The sequence below is a fragment of the Rhinolophus sinicus genome, chromosome X (genome assembly GCF_036562045.2).
Source record: "Rhinolophus sinicus isolate RSC01 chromosome X, ASM3656204v1, whole genome shotgun sequence".
Taxonomy (NCBI): domain Eukaryota; kingdom Metazoa; phylum Chordata; class Mammalia; order Chiroptera; family Rhinolophidae; genus Rhinolophus; species Rhinolophus sinicus.
The window spans coordinates 68,937,939-68,952,467 of NC_133768.1; the positions used below are offsets into that span (position 1 = coordinate 68,937,939).

Here is a 14,529-nt window from a genome sequence, read left to right on the forward strand (position 1 = left end):
TCTATTTCCTTTGCCAGGTTAGGGAAGTTTTGTGTCATTATTTCTTCAAATAGGTTTTTAATTCCTTGCTCTCTCTCTTCTCCTTCTGGCACCCCTATAATGTGAATGTTGGTATGCTTGAGGTTGTCCCAGAGGTCCCTTAAACTCTCCTCAATTTTTTGGATTATTTTTTCTTTTTGCTGTTCTGATTAGATGTTTTCTGCTACCTTATCGTCTAAATTGCACATTTGATCCTGTGCTTCATCTAATCTACTGTTGATTCCCTGTAATGCATTCTTCATTTCTGTTATTATAGTCTTTATTTCTGACTGATTCTTTTTTATGTTTTCTATCTTCATTTTTATGTTTCCTATCTCTTTGTTGAAGTTCTCCTTGATATCATTGAGCATCCTTATATCCAGTGTTTGGAACTCTGCGTTTGGTCAATTCCTTGTCTCCATTTAGTTTAGTTTAGTTTGTTTGTTTGTTTGTTTCTGGATCTTTGTTCTGCTCTTTTATTTGGGACATGTTTCTTTGTCTCCCCATTTTGGCTGCCACTGTGTGTTTGTTTCTATGTATTAGGTAGTGTTGCAATGCCTCCCAGTCTTTGTAGAGTGGCCTTATGTAGTAGGTGTCCCAGGGGGGCCAAGTAGCATAGTATCCTTTGTTACCTGAGCCAGGTGTTCCAGGTGTGTTACTTGTGTGGGTTGGGTGTGTCCTCCTGTTGTAGCTTAGCCTTGATTGTTATTTGCATGGCAGTGGAAGGGATTGACCTTTGGTCTGATTGGTTGTGAGGCCTGGCTGTGACTACAATGAAGGGGCTGTTGTATAGGGGTTGACCCTGTGAAGCAGAATTTGTTTCAGCAGGACTCTGGTGCCTGCCCAGTCTGCCCTTTGGGTGTGCCCATGCATGCAGTTGTGTGGTACTCTAGCTTGGGGTGGTGCTCACATGCCGGACCAGGGACATCCTGGGAGGGGCTCTGCTGCAGGACCAGTTCAATCACAGACTGTGCCCTGCCTGGGGCCACCTGGCATGAGCTACAAAGCAATCCTCAGATGCCAGACTCCCACACTGGACTTTGAGGTGCCTGGGAGAAGCCAATCAGCCAACCGATGCCGGCTGCCACTAGTGCCTGGCTTGGGGCTGCTCAGTACAAGTTATGGGGCATGCAAAGGCCAGATACTGCTTGTTTGGGTTTCATTAACCTTTGAGAGATTTTAGGAAAGTCTGTAGCATGAGCCAAGACAGGCTGTTTGTATGGAAAAGCCACTGGACGCGGCATGGATGGGCCTGCAAGTTGGATGGGGCGGGGTCTCAAGGAGTCACCAGGGTGGGGCAAAGAGTGTTATCCAGGTTGAGGGGGACTCAGATATGGTGGCTGCCTGGGTCTGCGGGCCAGGAAGGGGAGGGGGCTCAACAAAGAAGTAATGGATTCTGTATGGGAGAAAGCTTCCCCTCCAGCCCTCCGCCTGCAGCCAGACAATTCAGTTTTCCCCTATATATCATTGGGGCCTTTTGAGCTGCTGTCCCAGCGCTGGAGCTGAGAGCAAGTGAGCCCATCAGTGAGTAAAGGGCCCAGTGTGCACAGGGCCCTTTAAAAGGAATGCCTGGCACTCCAGCAGCCCTCCGTCTCACTCAGCCACAATTTCTGCTGGTTTACACAGCCAGAGGTTGTGAGGACTCCTCTTCTCGGCACTGGAACACTGGGCTGGGGAGCCTGATGTGGGACTGGGACCCCTCATTCCTCAGGGGAGACCTCTACAGCTGAGATATCCCTCCCTATTTTTAACCACCACTCCCAGGTTTGGGACCAGCACATTCTGCATCTTCACCTCTCCTACCAGTCTCAGTGGCTTCATCTGTGTTTTCTTCATTGTAGGACTTCAGTTCAGCTAATCATCAGGCTATTCTCCAGGATGGTTGTTCTGTAGTTTATTTGTAATTTTGATTTGGTCATGAGAGGAGGCAAGCACAGTGTTTACCTACTCTGCTATCTTGACTGAAGATCCCAAATATTATTTATTTATTTTTTTAAATTTATTGGGGTGACAATTGTTAGTGAAATTACATAGATTTCAGGTGTACAATTCTGTATTACGTCATCTATAAATCCCATTGTGTGTTCACCACCCAGAGTCAGTTCTCCTTCCATCACCATATATTTGATCTCCCTTGCCAAATATATTTTTAAAAGCCAGTATTCCAAGAACAATGAGCAGAGACAAATAAATATTTAAAATCTCTCCCTCTAGGCTATATTTCATGAAATCTGCTTTCTCATGGGTCCAAGAAAGATGATGGATATTAGTAGCTGAGAAGAGGGGAAGTAAAGAGATAGGCTGTTTACCTTTGCTCTAGGAGAAGTCAAAGAAATAGAAACAGAAATAGTTGCTCCAGGAGAAGATAGATCCCCTGGAAATCAGAGGAAGACAAGTTTTGGCAAAATGAAAATCCATTTTCTTTTGTTTTCTGGCATTGGCATAGAAAAAATGAGTGACAAATCTGGTGTGCTGAGGAGAAGGGAGAGAGGCTGGTGCACTCTTGCATCACTGCTAGTGGGAGGGAAACTTGAGGACCATGGCTCGTTGGTGACATCTATCTCAGGTGACCAAAAATTGTGGACAGGTGGTCTTTTTGGTCCCTATTGGCCCTTATTAACCTTAAAGAGACGTGTTTATAGTCGAGTGAAGAAGGAAGAAACTACTCTGGTTGTGTGCAAGTTGGTGTGATAGTGAATATTGCTCTCAGGGTGGAGTCAGGGTGGGGTTAGGGACAGAGAACTGAAGGGACAGAGTCAGCTTTCCTTACACCCCCAGGCTACCCACCAGTGCATTTTAGTTTTCTAAATGGTGCATGGCATAGGGGGAGAGCTGAGGCTGGGATCTGGGAGTGAAAGGTGAGAATCTTTGACAGAGTCCTAAATCAATAAAAGGTAGGAACTATGACCTACTATCCAGCACTAAATGTTCACCAACCCTTATTGGATTGCTTGCTACCTATAGGGGGCGGCACAACTCAAGAGAAAGAAAGAGGAAGACCAATTAACAAGATTTCTAGTACAAAATGAACATTTCTTCAGGAAATGTGGGGCCTGAACCCGTCACAAGGGGGTGGTAGAAGCAAGCATGAAATCATTACCTGCTTTTCTACTCTTATGGTATCTCAATCCTTTTTGGCTCTGGGGAAGCAGCTTCAATATTTATGGGGCAGAAATTAGGGGTGGGGCAGAAATTAGGGGTAGAGCAGAAAAGTGGGAATTTGGGGGGAGAGAGTGAGGTAAAGATAGTAGATGAGGGCAAGGGAATGGGAAAGGAGGGTATTTGGGGGTGGAGTGGAGGGGTGGTAAAGTGGCTGGAGGGCAGGGTGGAAGGGACTCCTGAGGCCTAAATGGGAGATATTTGAAAACTAGATTACTCATTCTGGAGAGAGGGCACTTATGTACATCTACCAATCTCCATTCTTCCTTGTCTGTCTACCTGTAGGCATAGATCTAGTCAAGGAAGGAAGGAGTTGCTCCACACATTATGATATCCTGAAGACAAGGGTTGGAGATAAGGATGTTTGAGTCCGAATACAGGGTTTAGAAGCAAACCAGCTTCTCTTCCTCCCAGCTTGTATTCTTCTCCACTCTTACCTTGGCGCTGGAAAACTCAAATGTACCTTTACGAAAACAGTGGGAATAAGCTTAAGGGAGATAAAAGCCAGAGGAGAAACATTTGAAAATTAAGACCCTAAATCAGGAAAGAGAGATACTGATACCCTTGCATCCTGAGTTTTGGCATGTCTAGCTGCGAAGACTGAGATCAAAGTTCTATATGTTTGCATTGCCCCTAGCACCATGTCGGATGGCAGTTAGTGCGGTTCGTGTCCAGAAAAAAATGGTCCAAAAATCTCCTTCCCAGAGCATCAAAACTAGATGGCTTTTTCAACAGTGGGAACATTTTGTGATTTGTCAAAGATGTTGAATATGCTCAAGTTATTTATTTAGTGAAACCACATCTGGAGGTCAAGGCCAGAAGTTGCTAGCGTTCACTCACTAATCAGGGGAGTGTACAAACACAGCAAAAAAAGAACAGAGGAGGAGTGAACTTCAGACAGGGGAGAGGACAGGAAAGGGCTCTGGAATTTATTCAAGGATCCAGGAAGAGCCAAGCCCTGGGGATGAGGCTGACATGAAGCATAAGTACTGAGGACCCCCAAAAGAACATGGTGCCAAAACAAGAAGACATTTTCCCTAATTAAAATGATGACTTTTTGTGATGCTTGCAATATAAAAAATGTGATTTCTGTTTTTGGCTTCTCCAGGTGTCCGTTCATTCAGGGAAAAATGTCGTTTGTTCAGCCCAAGGATGCCGGTTTTTCATTTAGCCACAATATCAATAGTCATTTGGCCAGCCTCTCCATTGTCGGAAACACGATCCCCATTCGTGTCCCCGCTGTTAAGGAGAAGGCTTTATGTGCCCTGGATAACGTGAATGCCAGTGTGGAAAATCAGGGCCAGATTAAGATGTACATCAGCGAAGTGTGTCAGGGGACTGTGTCACATTGCTGCAACTCATTTCTGCAGCAGGCCGGATTAAATTTGTTAATAAGCATGACAGTTATTAATAACATGCTTGCCAAGTCCGTTTCAGACTTGAAGTTGTTTTCTTTGATATCAGAGGGAAGTGGCCGTGCTGAGGTTCAGGTTTTGCAACCGTTGATGGGTTTGTCTGAAAAGCCAGTCTTGGCAGGAGAATTGCCGGGTGCCCAAATGCTGCTCTCATTCACGTCCCTCTTTATCAGGAACAGAAACAGACAGGCTCCCGTGGACACCCTGGCCTCTTAAATGGCCATCTCGCACAGAATGGGACTGAGTCTGCCTAAAACTCGTTTGGTGAACACACAACTTGTGTTCTCATTCAAAGACTCTGCAGTGGGTGCTACAGAAGATCCATTCTTAGCCGATCATCACATCATGGGGGGCAAGTTACACTTGCTAAATCGAGGACCACACTCTTATTGGCCAGGCAGGGGTTCCCACAGAGCTTTGAGTAACTTCTTGGTTTTGCAGTCTGCGGGCAATGCACATTGTAAATTACTCCCTTCTTCCTGTGGTAAAGGGCTCATTTCAGCTGCCAGCCTTGGATAAAGAACATCATATTATAGCATCACGAAGGATGCCTTGCTTGTGGTGGTGTCCCTGTCCAAGCTGCACCATTTTGTGGAGACTAGACATGTATGGGAGCTTGTGCTGAAAATGCATTTCTTGCTGCATAGGTTGAATTCTTTTTCACTTACTCTTCCCTCTACACGAGCTGATGGATGGTGACCCTATTCATCAAAAAAGTACACTACCCTTCTATGTGCTGTACTGACAACCTCATTCACCCAAGTCTACATTTGTGTGTATTATCAATAAACTTTTGTGCTTTGATTGGCAAAAACAAGACATGGTTCTTGTCGTTGAGTTTACAGTCTGCATGAAGAGAAAGGCAAAACTACACAATAAATGATAATTAACTGGGGCATTTGCTCCCTGACAAATGCACGCTTATCAGGGCTCACAGGAGGCAGAGGTAGAGATGGGCTGCATTGTTCAGGATAAACCTCAAGAAGCGGTTGGGGGCTGGGGGCGAGTGGTGGGTGTCAAAGGGGGTTTGGTGGAATTAGGATGGAATGTTGGGAGGACTAAAAGAGACAACACCTGTGAAGCAGGCAGCACAGTGCCTGTCACCTGGCACAAGAAGTCCCTCGATGAAGGTGTCCTTCCTTGACTGCTGGTATACAGGGGAAAGTCAGTATCCTCGGGTTTGTCTACATACACATCCTTGGGGGCCACTCGCCAACCCATCCCTGCACCTTTAATGCCCGATTATAACAATAATGGTTGCCACTCGCTGAGTGTCTATTTTGTGTAGTTCTCTTCTGGGAAGCAGCTGTTAAACCTACTCGCAGACCCCTCCCTTCCTTGGGAGCCCAAGACCAAATTCCTGGCAGAGTGAGAAGGGTTGGTTGGCCTCTGATTCCACCGGGGGAAGCTCCCTTCTGCCCTGTGCTTAGTTCCTTCGGTGGGATCCAGGAAGGGAGCCCCCGATGAACTCCCTGTGGGGTGGTTCAGGCAGGCGCTGAGGGTGCTTGGAATGGCTGTGACTGTTCCATCCATCCTCCCCTCCATCCAAGCTCCCGTCACCCTTTGGGGGAAAGAAAGAGCCCAGCCCTGCCCACTGAACCCCTCCAGGGAAACGGGCAACTCATTCCGCCACCCCCTCCCAATATTTTCAGACCCTTTCCTGCATCACAAAAGCCGGGTTCCTGCACGTTTTTGATGTGTCCAGAAATAGTCCTCTTCCTCAAAGCCTTGGCCAACAAGTAGACAAGAAAATTCCCTTGGGCAGAGCTGCTTCTGCGACCGGTGCCCTCTCCTGGTATCCTGGGATGTTGCTTTGGGCCACTGTGCCCCGGGCATCAGTGCTCGCTGAGTGCTCTGCCTCCTGACTGCTCTCCTCAATAGAGAGTGTAGTTTTATTCTATTATTTCTCCCTTCTCCAGGAGTTTGGGTTACAGGTCGGTTACAACTCTCCTGCTTGTACCCATTGCCCTACACTTCAGGCCGTCTAGTGGGCATGGGTGTCCACCAGGTCCCAGGGCCTTCTCTGGGGATCCGCCAACTTGCAGTGGGGACGCTACCTCTTCCCAGGTCCTGGCGCCTTGGACAGCCAGCATATGATTTGAGGTTGCTCAGTCCCCAGCAAGGTTCACCCCCCTGGGGCTTTTTTGCTGGCTCTGGGGCCCTGTCTTATTTCCTAAGAGCTCCTAATGTGACCATCCCTTTCTCCCAAGTGAGCCTCATGTGGGCTGGGCAGTCAGTTTTCCACGTAGGATTACCCTACACACAGCTCCTGCATCTACTTGCCCCAGTGTAGTCAGCTTGGCCCAGGCTGTCTTCGGTGACACTTCACTGCTCAGTCTCTTTAATCTCAGCACAGAGGCAGAGGGTTTTCTCCTTCCTCCTGGCTCAGGGTCCCAAATTAACACATGCCTCCCTATTCCTCTGCACTCTGCCGAATTCCTTTTTGGGTCCTGCCTCAGGCAGTTGTCCCCCATCTCTGAGGCAGGCACTTGGTGCTTGCAGGCCACAACTGACTCCTAACACAGGGAGGGTGTGGGGACAGAGCCCCAGAAAGCAGTTTCCAGGCTCTCGGCCTCACATAGAAAGGTGCTGGCTCAGGTAGTAAATGGCCGTCAACTGTGATTGCATGGCCATCAGCTGTGGCTAGTTGGCCGTCAGCTGTAACCAGTGAGCCATTGGCCACTAATATAACTGCTGTGGCTACGCTTAGCAGAAAATAGAAAATGGGGGCTAGCAAGAAAATGGGGGCTAGCAAGAAGATGGTGGCTGGCTGGCAAGAGCGGATTGCAGAGAGGCGGATGCCGCCAGCGAGAATATAGTGATGTGACTCCCCTACTTATGGCTCCGTGGGTGTTCCTTTTTGGCCTCACCGTGTACTGCGTTCTTATGTGGGGAGCGGGAGCAGAGACCCCGCCGGACTCCCTGCACGACAGAGGGCCTCAGAGACCTTCTGCTGAGCAACTCTGTCACAGGGAAGCCTACTGGCATTGAAACGTCTCCACGGTGTGATCTTGGCCCAACTCAAGAGCTTCCTCTCCATTTGCTGGCACTGCCTTCCTGAAGACACTCCCTGTGTGTGGAAGCTCAGGCCTCTGGTCTGCCCTTCATTCCTTGGTGGACTGCTGTGCCGGGGCAGGAACCCAGTTCCCAGTGGATTCTATCTATGGACGTGGAGGGGAGTCGGGAACATGCCTGCCAGTCAGGGTCTGATTAAGATATTCGGAGGCTATCAGCACTGGAAAGACTATGGTGCTACTTCCCGCACTGACTTCAGAATGAAACAGCACAGGACCCCAAAGCACAAAACTTGCCTACCAGCCTGCTGCAACCAACAGCGATTTTTTTCTGGGTTTCTCAGTGGTAAACATTTGACATGGTCATCAAAGCTTGAGCTTGTCTCATTCTGTGAGGAGATGCTCTGCCATAATGGGGCTGCCCCAGCCTAAGCTGTCTCTTGTGTAAATCTGGAGCTGCTGCCACAGAATGCCTTGTAGTTCCAGAAAGGGCCTCGGATTTTTTTCTTATTCATCTCATTATCACATCTACATTTGGTGCCTGTAGGTACCACATTAACTCCCAGTGCCCTCCCCAGCCTGCTACCTCTCCTGGGGATTCTGTGGTTTTACATCCAACCTTCCCCTCGTGAGTGCAGGCAAGGTTGCAGACATCCAGCTTCCCAGCTGACACATCCAGTCTCAAACCCTGCATCCACACCATGGCCCTATGTGCCACTGTCAAAGCAGTTTCAACCACACTCTCCTCACTCTGAAGTGTCACCCACGGATAGGCACAGCCCTCACCAAGTCCATCTCGAAGCTGCCATAGCACCATTTGGCTAAGAGTTTGATGGCTGTGTGGAGGACTGGCTCCCTGCTCCCTTCTAGGGGCCACTGATTGGTCTAGGATACAGATGGGTGCTGCACCAGAGTCCAGCACAGTCCTGCAGAGGATTACACAATCCCTTGTCTGTTACACATGCTGCATGCATCACCTCACACTCTGTCACTTCCCTCCGCTCATTGCTCTTAGCCTCTTATTCACCCTGAATCTCACTTTCCCTTATTGCCTCTTGTTTTAGTGTGTGGCTTAGGACCACTGCTCGATTACAAAATGAGTGTTCATATACGTTCCTAATTCTTTCACACCTTTCCACTTAAAGGGTTGTCTCGAGTATCTACTTGGAATTTACCTTTGTGCAAGGTGGAAGGTGTGATCCAACTTTACTTCTTTTCCCAAATGGATAACCAAATAACCCAACACCATTTACCACTCCATTCTCATGCTACAGGGTGGCACATTCTAGGATCCTCATGCACCTAGCCAAACATCCCCCCGATGGCTTCCTGGTGTTGAAGTTCCTCCTGAGACACACCCCTTTGTCCCAGGAACCTCTCCTTACTCAAGACCCTCAGCTCACTGGGTAGCCTATGGCAGGTGGTGTGTGTGTTGGCGGGGAGGCGTGTGTTGGCGCTTGTGAGCAGGCCTTTGCCCCAGGTTCCTTCTCAGGGCTTAACCTGGCCCACAGGAAACTTAGGAACCCTCACCCTGACTATTTAGCACCATGGGAAACTGGGGACTAGTTTTCCCCCCACCAAAGTTATCTTATGTGTATGAGAGAAAAGCAAATTTGTTGTCTCTGTGTAGACTTGCTTTCCATAGGGTAGCCATTAGCCACACTTGTAAGATGGCTATTGTCATATATTGAACTCATATTTTGCAGTGGTTTCTCTCAATCATTTTCTTTATTTTGTTTTTGGTGGTATATTTGATGAATTAGGAATTTGAGTTTTCTGTTTTAGTCAATGTTTTCCTGTTGTGCTGTTATATTTTCATTTCACTTCTTAGGACAGTGCTTCACTCTCCATGGTTATTATAAAACATTTGCTCTTATTTCTTTCTTGTATCAATACAGTTTCCTTTTTAGAGTTAGCTCCTTTAGCCTACTATTAGTGTGTGTATATATATTCGGTTTGAGGTAGACTTTGAACATTAATTTTCTCTAAATGTATAGTTAATCATACTAATGTCATTTATTGCCAAATCTATTTTTATGTGTAGATTGAAATTACACTAAGCTTATGAATTAATTGGCAAGGATTGGCATCTACAATCTTTCTACTTAGGCATATTTATTTAGATACTTTCGTCACTTAGTGATGTTTTCTTTTTAATCATCTTTCACATGGGTGGTGGTGGTGAGGGTTATTCCTACTTATTTGTCTGTTTTTGTTGCTTGTGTGAATGGGCATGGTCTTTACCTTCTCCTACAATACTATACTACTACGACTCTGCTGTCCTTATCCCATGTGCCAGCACACTGGACATATCTGTGCTTTCTGCTGCTTTTGGAACAGGGGTTTGGTCAAGTGCCTCACCATCACTACTCCTAAAAAGGAGGGAAAGGGAAAAGGACAAGATCTTAAGCTCTACTATTCCACAAATGCTATTTTCTCAGAATTAGCTATGCACCTTTTTATTTCTTTCATTTTACTTTTATGCATTCTTTCTCCTTCTCACCTGGCCATAGAGTAGTTCCAACTGGTTCTTCTGGTTTATTCAATCATATTTCTTTAACTCTGGCAAGGTATCCATTAAGTCTAACCATTAGTATTCTATTGTTCTTTGTTCTTGGATATCTGAATATGGGATGATTTCGAAAGAAGGAAAGACAGTCTGATGGCTCAAGGTATTGCCACAAATAACCACTTCAAATAACCATGTCACACAAGCCCCCTCTGAACAAATATTTGCATCTCACAAAGACCAATTGTTACTGTGTAAATATGAATCCAGAATTGTGTATTTTTTTTAATATCCAAGCTTTTAATTTGGGTAGTAGATGGATTTGGTGACTTTATCAACTGGGAAGAGCATGTGGAGGTAAGGGAAGTGATAGGGAATTATTCCCACCAGCCTTTTCTCTCAGCCTTTCTTACCCTGCCACTTGGGCTGGCCCATGTAGAACCCCATACTTTTCAGAGCTTGTGCCTGGCAAAGTAAGAAACTAACCCCAGTGTTCCGAGATTTTCTAATAACTGGTCTGATCATTTCTAATACTCTCTAGAGTTTTGATCTAGGGATTGATTTGAGCCGGGAGACATGTGATTGGCTCTTCTTCCTTCTCCCCCCCTCCACAAAGTTCCTCTCTGATGGACACTTCCTTTAGGTCCTGAGTTCTCACTACCGTGTTTCCCCGAAAATAAGACATAGCTGAACCATCAGCTCTAATGTGTCTTTTGGAGCAAAAATTAATATAAGACCTGGTCTTATTTTACTATAACATAAGACCAGGTCTTATAATATAATATAATATAATATAATATAATATAATATAATATAATATAATATAATATAATATAATATAAATACTGGGTCTTATATTAATTTTGCTCCAAAAGACACATTAGAACTGATGGTCTGGCTAGATCTTATTTTCGGGGAATCACGGCACTTACAGTTTGCAGCAAAGATCTATGTTCAGAGTGTTCCAGGCCTGCTTCCTGATATGTAATGAGAGCTTTTAAAATTTAGGAAAACTCTAAATTGATGGCCATGAGTTTTACAAATAACCTTTGAGAACTCTAAGTTTCCTGAACCAGATGCGGGCAGTAGGTTGCTTCTGTTTGTATGAGGTTATAATCCTAATTACTTAGTATTAATGGTGAATGGGTTATATGATAAAATTATTTACAAGAGAGATGATAGGTAGTTTGGTTAAATATTTTTGTGACATTATCCCTGATACATGCTTAAGGGAGTGCACCAGATCAGGGTTAAAAAATGGACAGGGACACAGAGGCCAAGTAGGCAATCAGGACACTACCCTATATGTTTGCCTGAGTCCTCAGAGGGGCCAGAAGAAAGAGAGATATATGTGGCGTTAGGAAGCTCTACAAAGCATAAGCATATGTCAGGCATCTCACATAACACGCAAGGTTTGGCAAAGACAGGTCAACCAATTATTTACATTTAATCTTAAATTTAAATTTAATTTATTTAAAAAATAAGTAACATCTTAGTGATTCAAAATTCAAAAGATAACAAAAGGTATACGTTGAAAATCTCCCTCTCAGTTCTCTGTCACCACAACCTAGTTCTCTCTCACCAGAGGCAATGTTACCAGTTTTTTGAGCAACATTTCAGAGAGATTTTTATGTATTTATCTATTTATTGATTTTAATACACTCAGAATAATCTTAATAATCCTTTGATATTACTAAATAAAATTTTGCTTTTTAGTTTATAGCTGAATCGTATTTTATTGCATAAATATGCCGTAATTATTTAGTCAGCCCCCAGTATGTGGGTATTTTGGTTTCCCTCCCATTTTCCTTGATATTACAAATTATGATTCAATGCGTATACATATTTTTTCTCTTTCCTTCTCCCTTTCTTCTTTTCATCCACTCAATTTTAATTAATTAAATTATATTTCTTTGTGTTTATCTTTGTACTACTCAATACACTTAGACCCCTATTGCCAGCTTTGTCTGCTTTAGATGGTATCTTTTGACCTCAGCTATTAGTCTTTCCAGTGCTGATAGCCTCCGAATATCTTAATCAGACCCTGACTGGCAGGCATGTTCCCGACTCCCCTCCACGTCCATAGATAGAATCCACTGGGAACTGGGTTCCTGCCCCGGCACAGCAGTCCACCAAGGAATGAAGGGCAGACCAGAGGCCTGAGCTTCCACACACAGGGAGTGTCTTCAGGAAGGCAGTACCAGCAAATGGAGAGGAAGCTCTTGAGTTGGGCCAAGATCACACCGTGGAGACGTTTCAATGCCACTAGGCTTCCCTGTGACAGAGTTGCTCAGCAGAAGGTCTCTGAGGCCCTCTGTCGTGCAGGGAGTCCGGCGGGGTCTCTGCTCCCGCTCCCCACATAAGAACGCAGTACACGGTGAGGCCAAAAAGGAACACCCACGGAGCCATAAGTAGGGGAGTCACATCACTATATTCTCGCTGGCGGCATCCGCCTCTCTGCAATCCGCTCTTGCCAGCCAGCCACCATCTTCTTGCTAGCCCCCATTTTCTTGCTAGCCCCCATTTTCTGCTAGCGTAGCCACAGCAGTTATATTAGTGGCCAATGGCTCACTGGTTACAGCTGACGGCCAACTAGCCACAGCTGATGGCCATGCAATCACAGTTGACGGCCATTTACTACCTGAGCCAGCACCTTTCTATGTGAGGCCGAGAGCCTGGAAACTGCTTTCTGGGGCTCTGTCCCCACACCCTCCCTGTGTTAGGAGTCAGTTGTGGCCTGCAAGCACCAAGTGCCTGCCTCAGAGATGGGGGACAACTGCCTGAGGCAGGACCCAAAAAGGAATTCGGCAGAGTGCAGAGGAATAGGGAGGCATGTGTTAATTTGGGACCCTGAGCCAGGAGGAAGGAGAAAACCCTCTGCCTCTGTGCTGAGATTAAAGAGACTGAGCAGTGAAGTGTCACCGAAGACAGCCTGGGCCAAGCTGACTACACTGGGGCAAGTAGATGCAGGAGCTGTGTGTAGGGTAATCCTACGTGGAAAACTGACTGCCCAGCCCACATGAGGCTCACTTGGGAGAAAGGGATGGTCACATTAGGAGCTCTTAGGAAATAAGACAGGGCCCCAGAGCCAGCAAAAAAGCCCCAGGGGGGTGAACCTTGCTGGGGACTGAGCAACCTCAAATCATATGCTGGCTGTCCAAGGCGCCAGGACCTGGGAAGAGGTAGCGTCCCCACTGCAAGTTGGCGGATCCCCAGAGAAGGCCCTGGGACCTGGTGGACACCCATGCCCACTAGACGGCCTGAAGTGTAGGGCAATGGGTACAAGCAGGAGAGTTGTAACCGACCTGTAACCCAAACTCCTGGAGAAGGGAGAAATAATAGAATAAAACTACACTCTCTATTGAGGAGAGCAGTCAGGAGGCAGAGCACTCAGCGAGCACTGATGCCCGGGGCACAGTGGCCCAAAGCAACATCCCAGGATACCAGGAGAGGGCACCGGTCGCAGAAGCAGCTCTGCCCAAGGGAATTTTCTTGTCTACTTGTTGGCCAAGGCTTTGAGGAAGAGGACTATTTCTGGACACATCAAAAACGTGCAGGAACCCGGCTTTTGTGATGCAGGAAAGGGTCTGAAAATATTGGGAGGGGGTGGCGGAATGAGTTGCCCGTTTCCTGGAGGGGTTCAGTGGGCAGGGCTGGGCTCTTTCTTTCCCCCAAAGGGTGACGGAGCTTGGATGGAGGGAGGATGGATGGAACAGTCACAGCCATTCCAAGCACCCTCAGCGCCTGCCTGAACCACCCCACAGGAGTTCATCGGGGCTCCCTTCCTGGATCCCACCAAGGAACTAAGCACAGGGCAGAAGGGAGCTTCCCCCGGTGGAATCAGAGGCCAACCAACCCTTCTCACTCTGCCAGGAATTTGGTCTTGGGCTCCCAAGGAAGGGAGGGGTCTGCGAGTAGGTTTAACAGCTGCTTCCCAGAAGAGAACTACACAAAATAGACACTCAGCGAGTGGCAACCATTATTGTTATAATCGGGCATTAAAGGTGCAGGGATGGGTTGGCGAGTGGCCCCCAAGGATGTGTATGTAGACAAACCCGAGGATACTGACTTTCCCCTGTATACCAGCAGTCAAGGAAGGACACCTTCATCGAGGGACTTCTTGTGCCAGGTGACAGGCACTGTGCTGCCTGCTTCACAGGTGTTGTCTCTTTTAGTCCTCCCAACATTCCATCCTAATTCCACCAAACCCCCTTTGACACCCACCACTCGCCCCCAGCCCCCAACCGCTTCTTGAGGTTTATCCTGAACAATGCAGCCCATCTCTACCTCTGCCTCCTGTGAGCCCTGATAAGCGTGCATTTGTCAGGGAGCAAATGCCCCAGTTAATTATCATTTATTGTGTAGTTTTGCCTTTCTCTTCATGCAGACTGTAAACTCAACGACAAGAACCATG

The 14,529-nt window shown here is 46.7% G+C and overlaps 1 protein-coding gene across 1 annotated transcript; it reads left to right on the forward strand.

Annotated features, from left to right (window-relative positions):
- The first annotated feature begins 1,355 nt into the window (after nucleotides 1–1,355).
- Nucleotides 1,356–5,411, forward strand: LOC141569696 (protein ARMCX6-like). Its single transcript, XM_074323974.1, has one exon. It carries the CDS (start codon nucleotides 4,224–4,226, stop codon nucleotides 4,806–4,808), a length of 585 nt encoding a protein of 194 aa, XP_074180075.1. The 5' UTR covers nucleotides 1,356–4,223; the 3' UTR covers nucleotides 4,809–5,411.
- The last annotated feature ends 9,118 nt before the right edge of the window (nucleotides 5,412–14,529 follow it).

Bases quoted from the DNA above. Each gene is read 5' to 3' on its own strand.
- LOC141569696 (XM_074323974.1), top strand. From the start codon at position 4,224: ATGATGACTTTTTGTGATGCTTGCAATATAAAAAATGTGATTTCTGTT.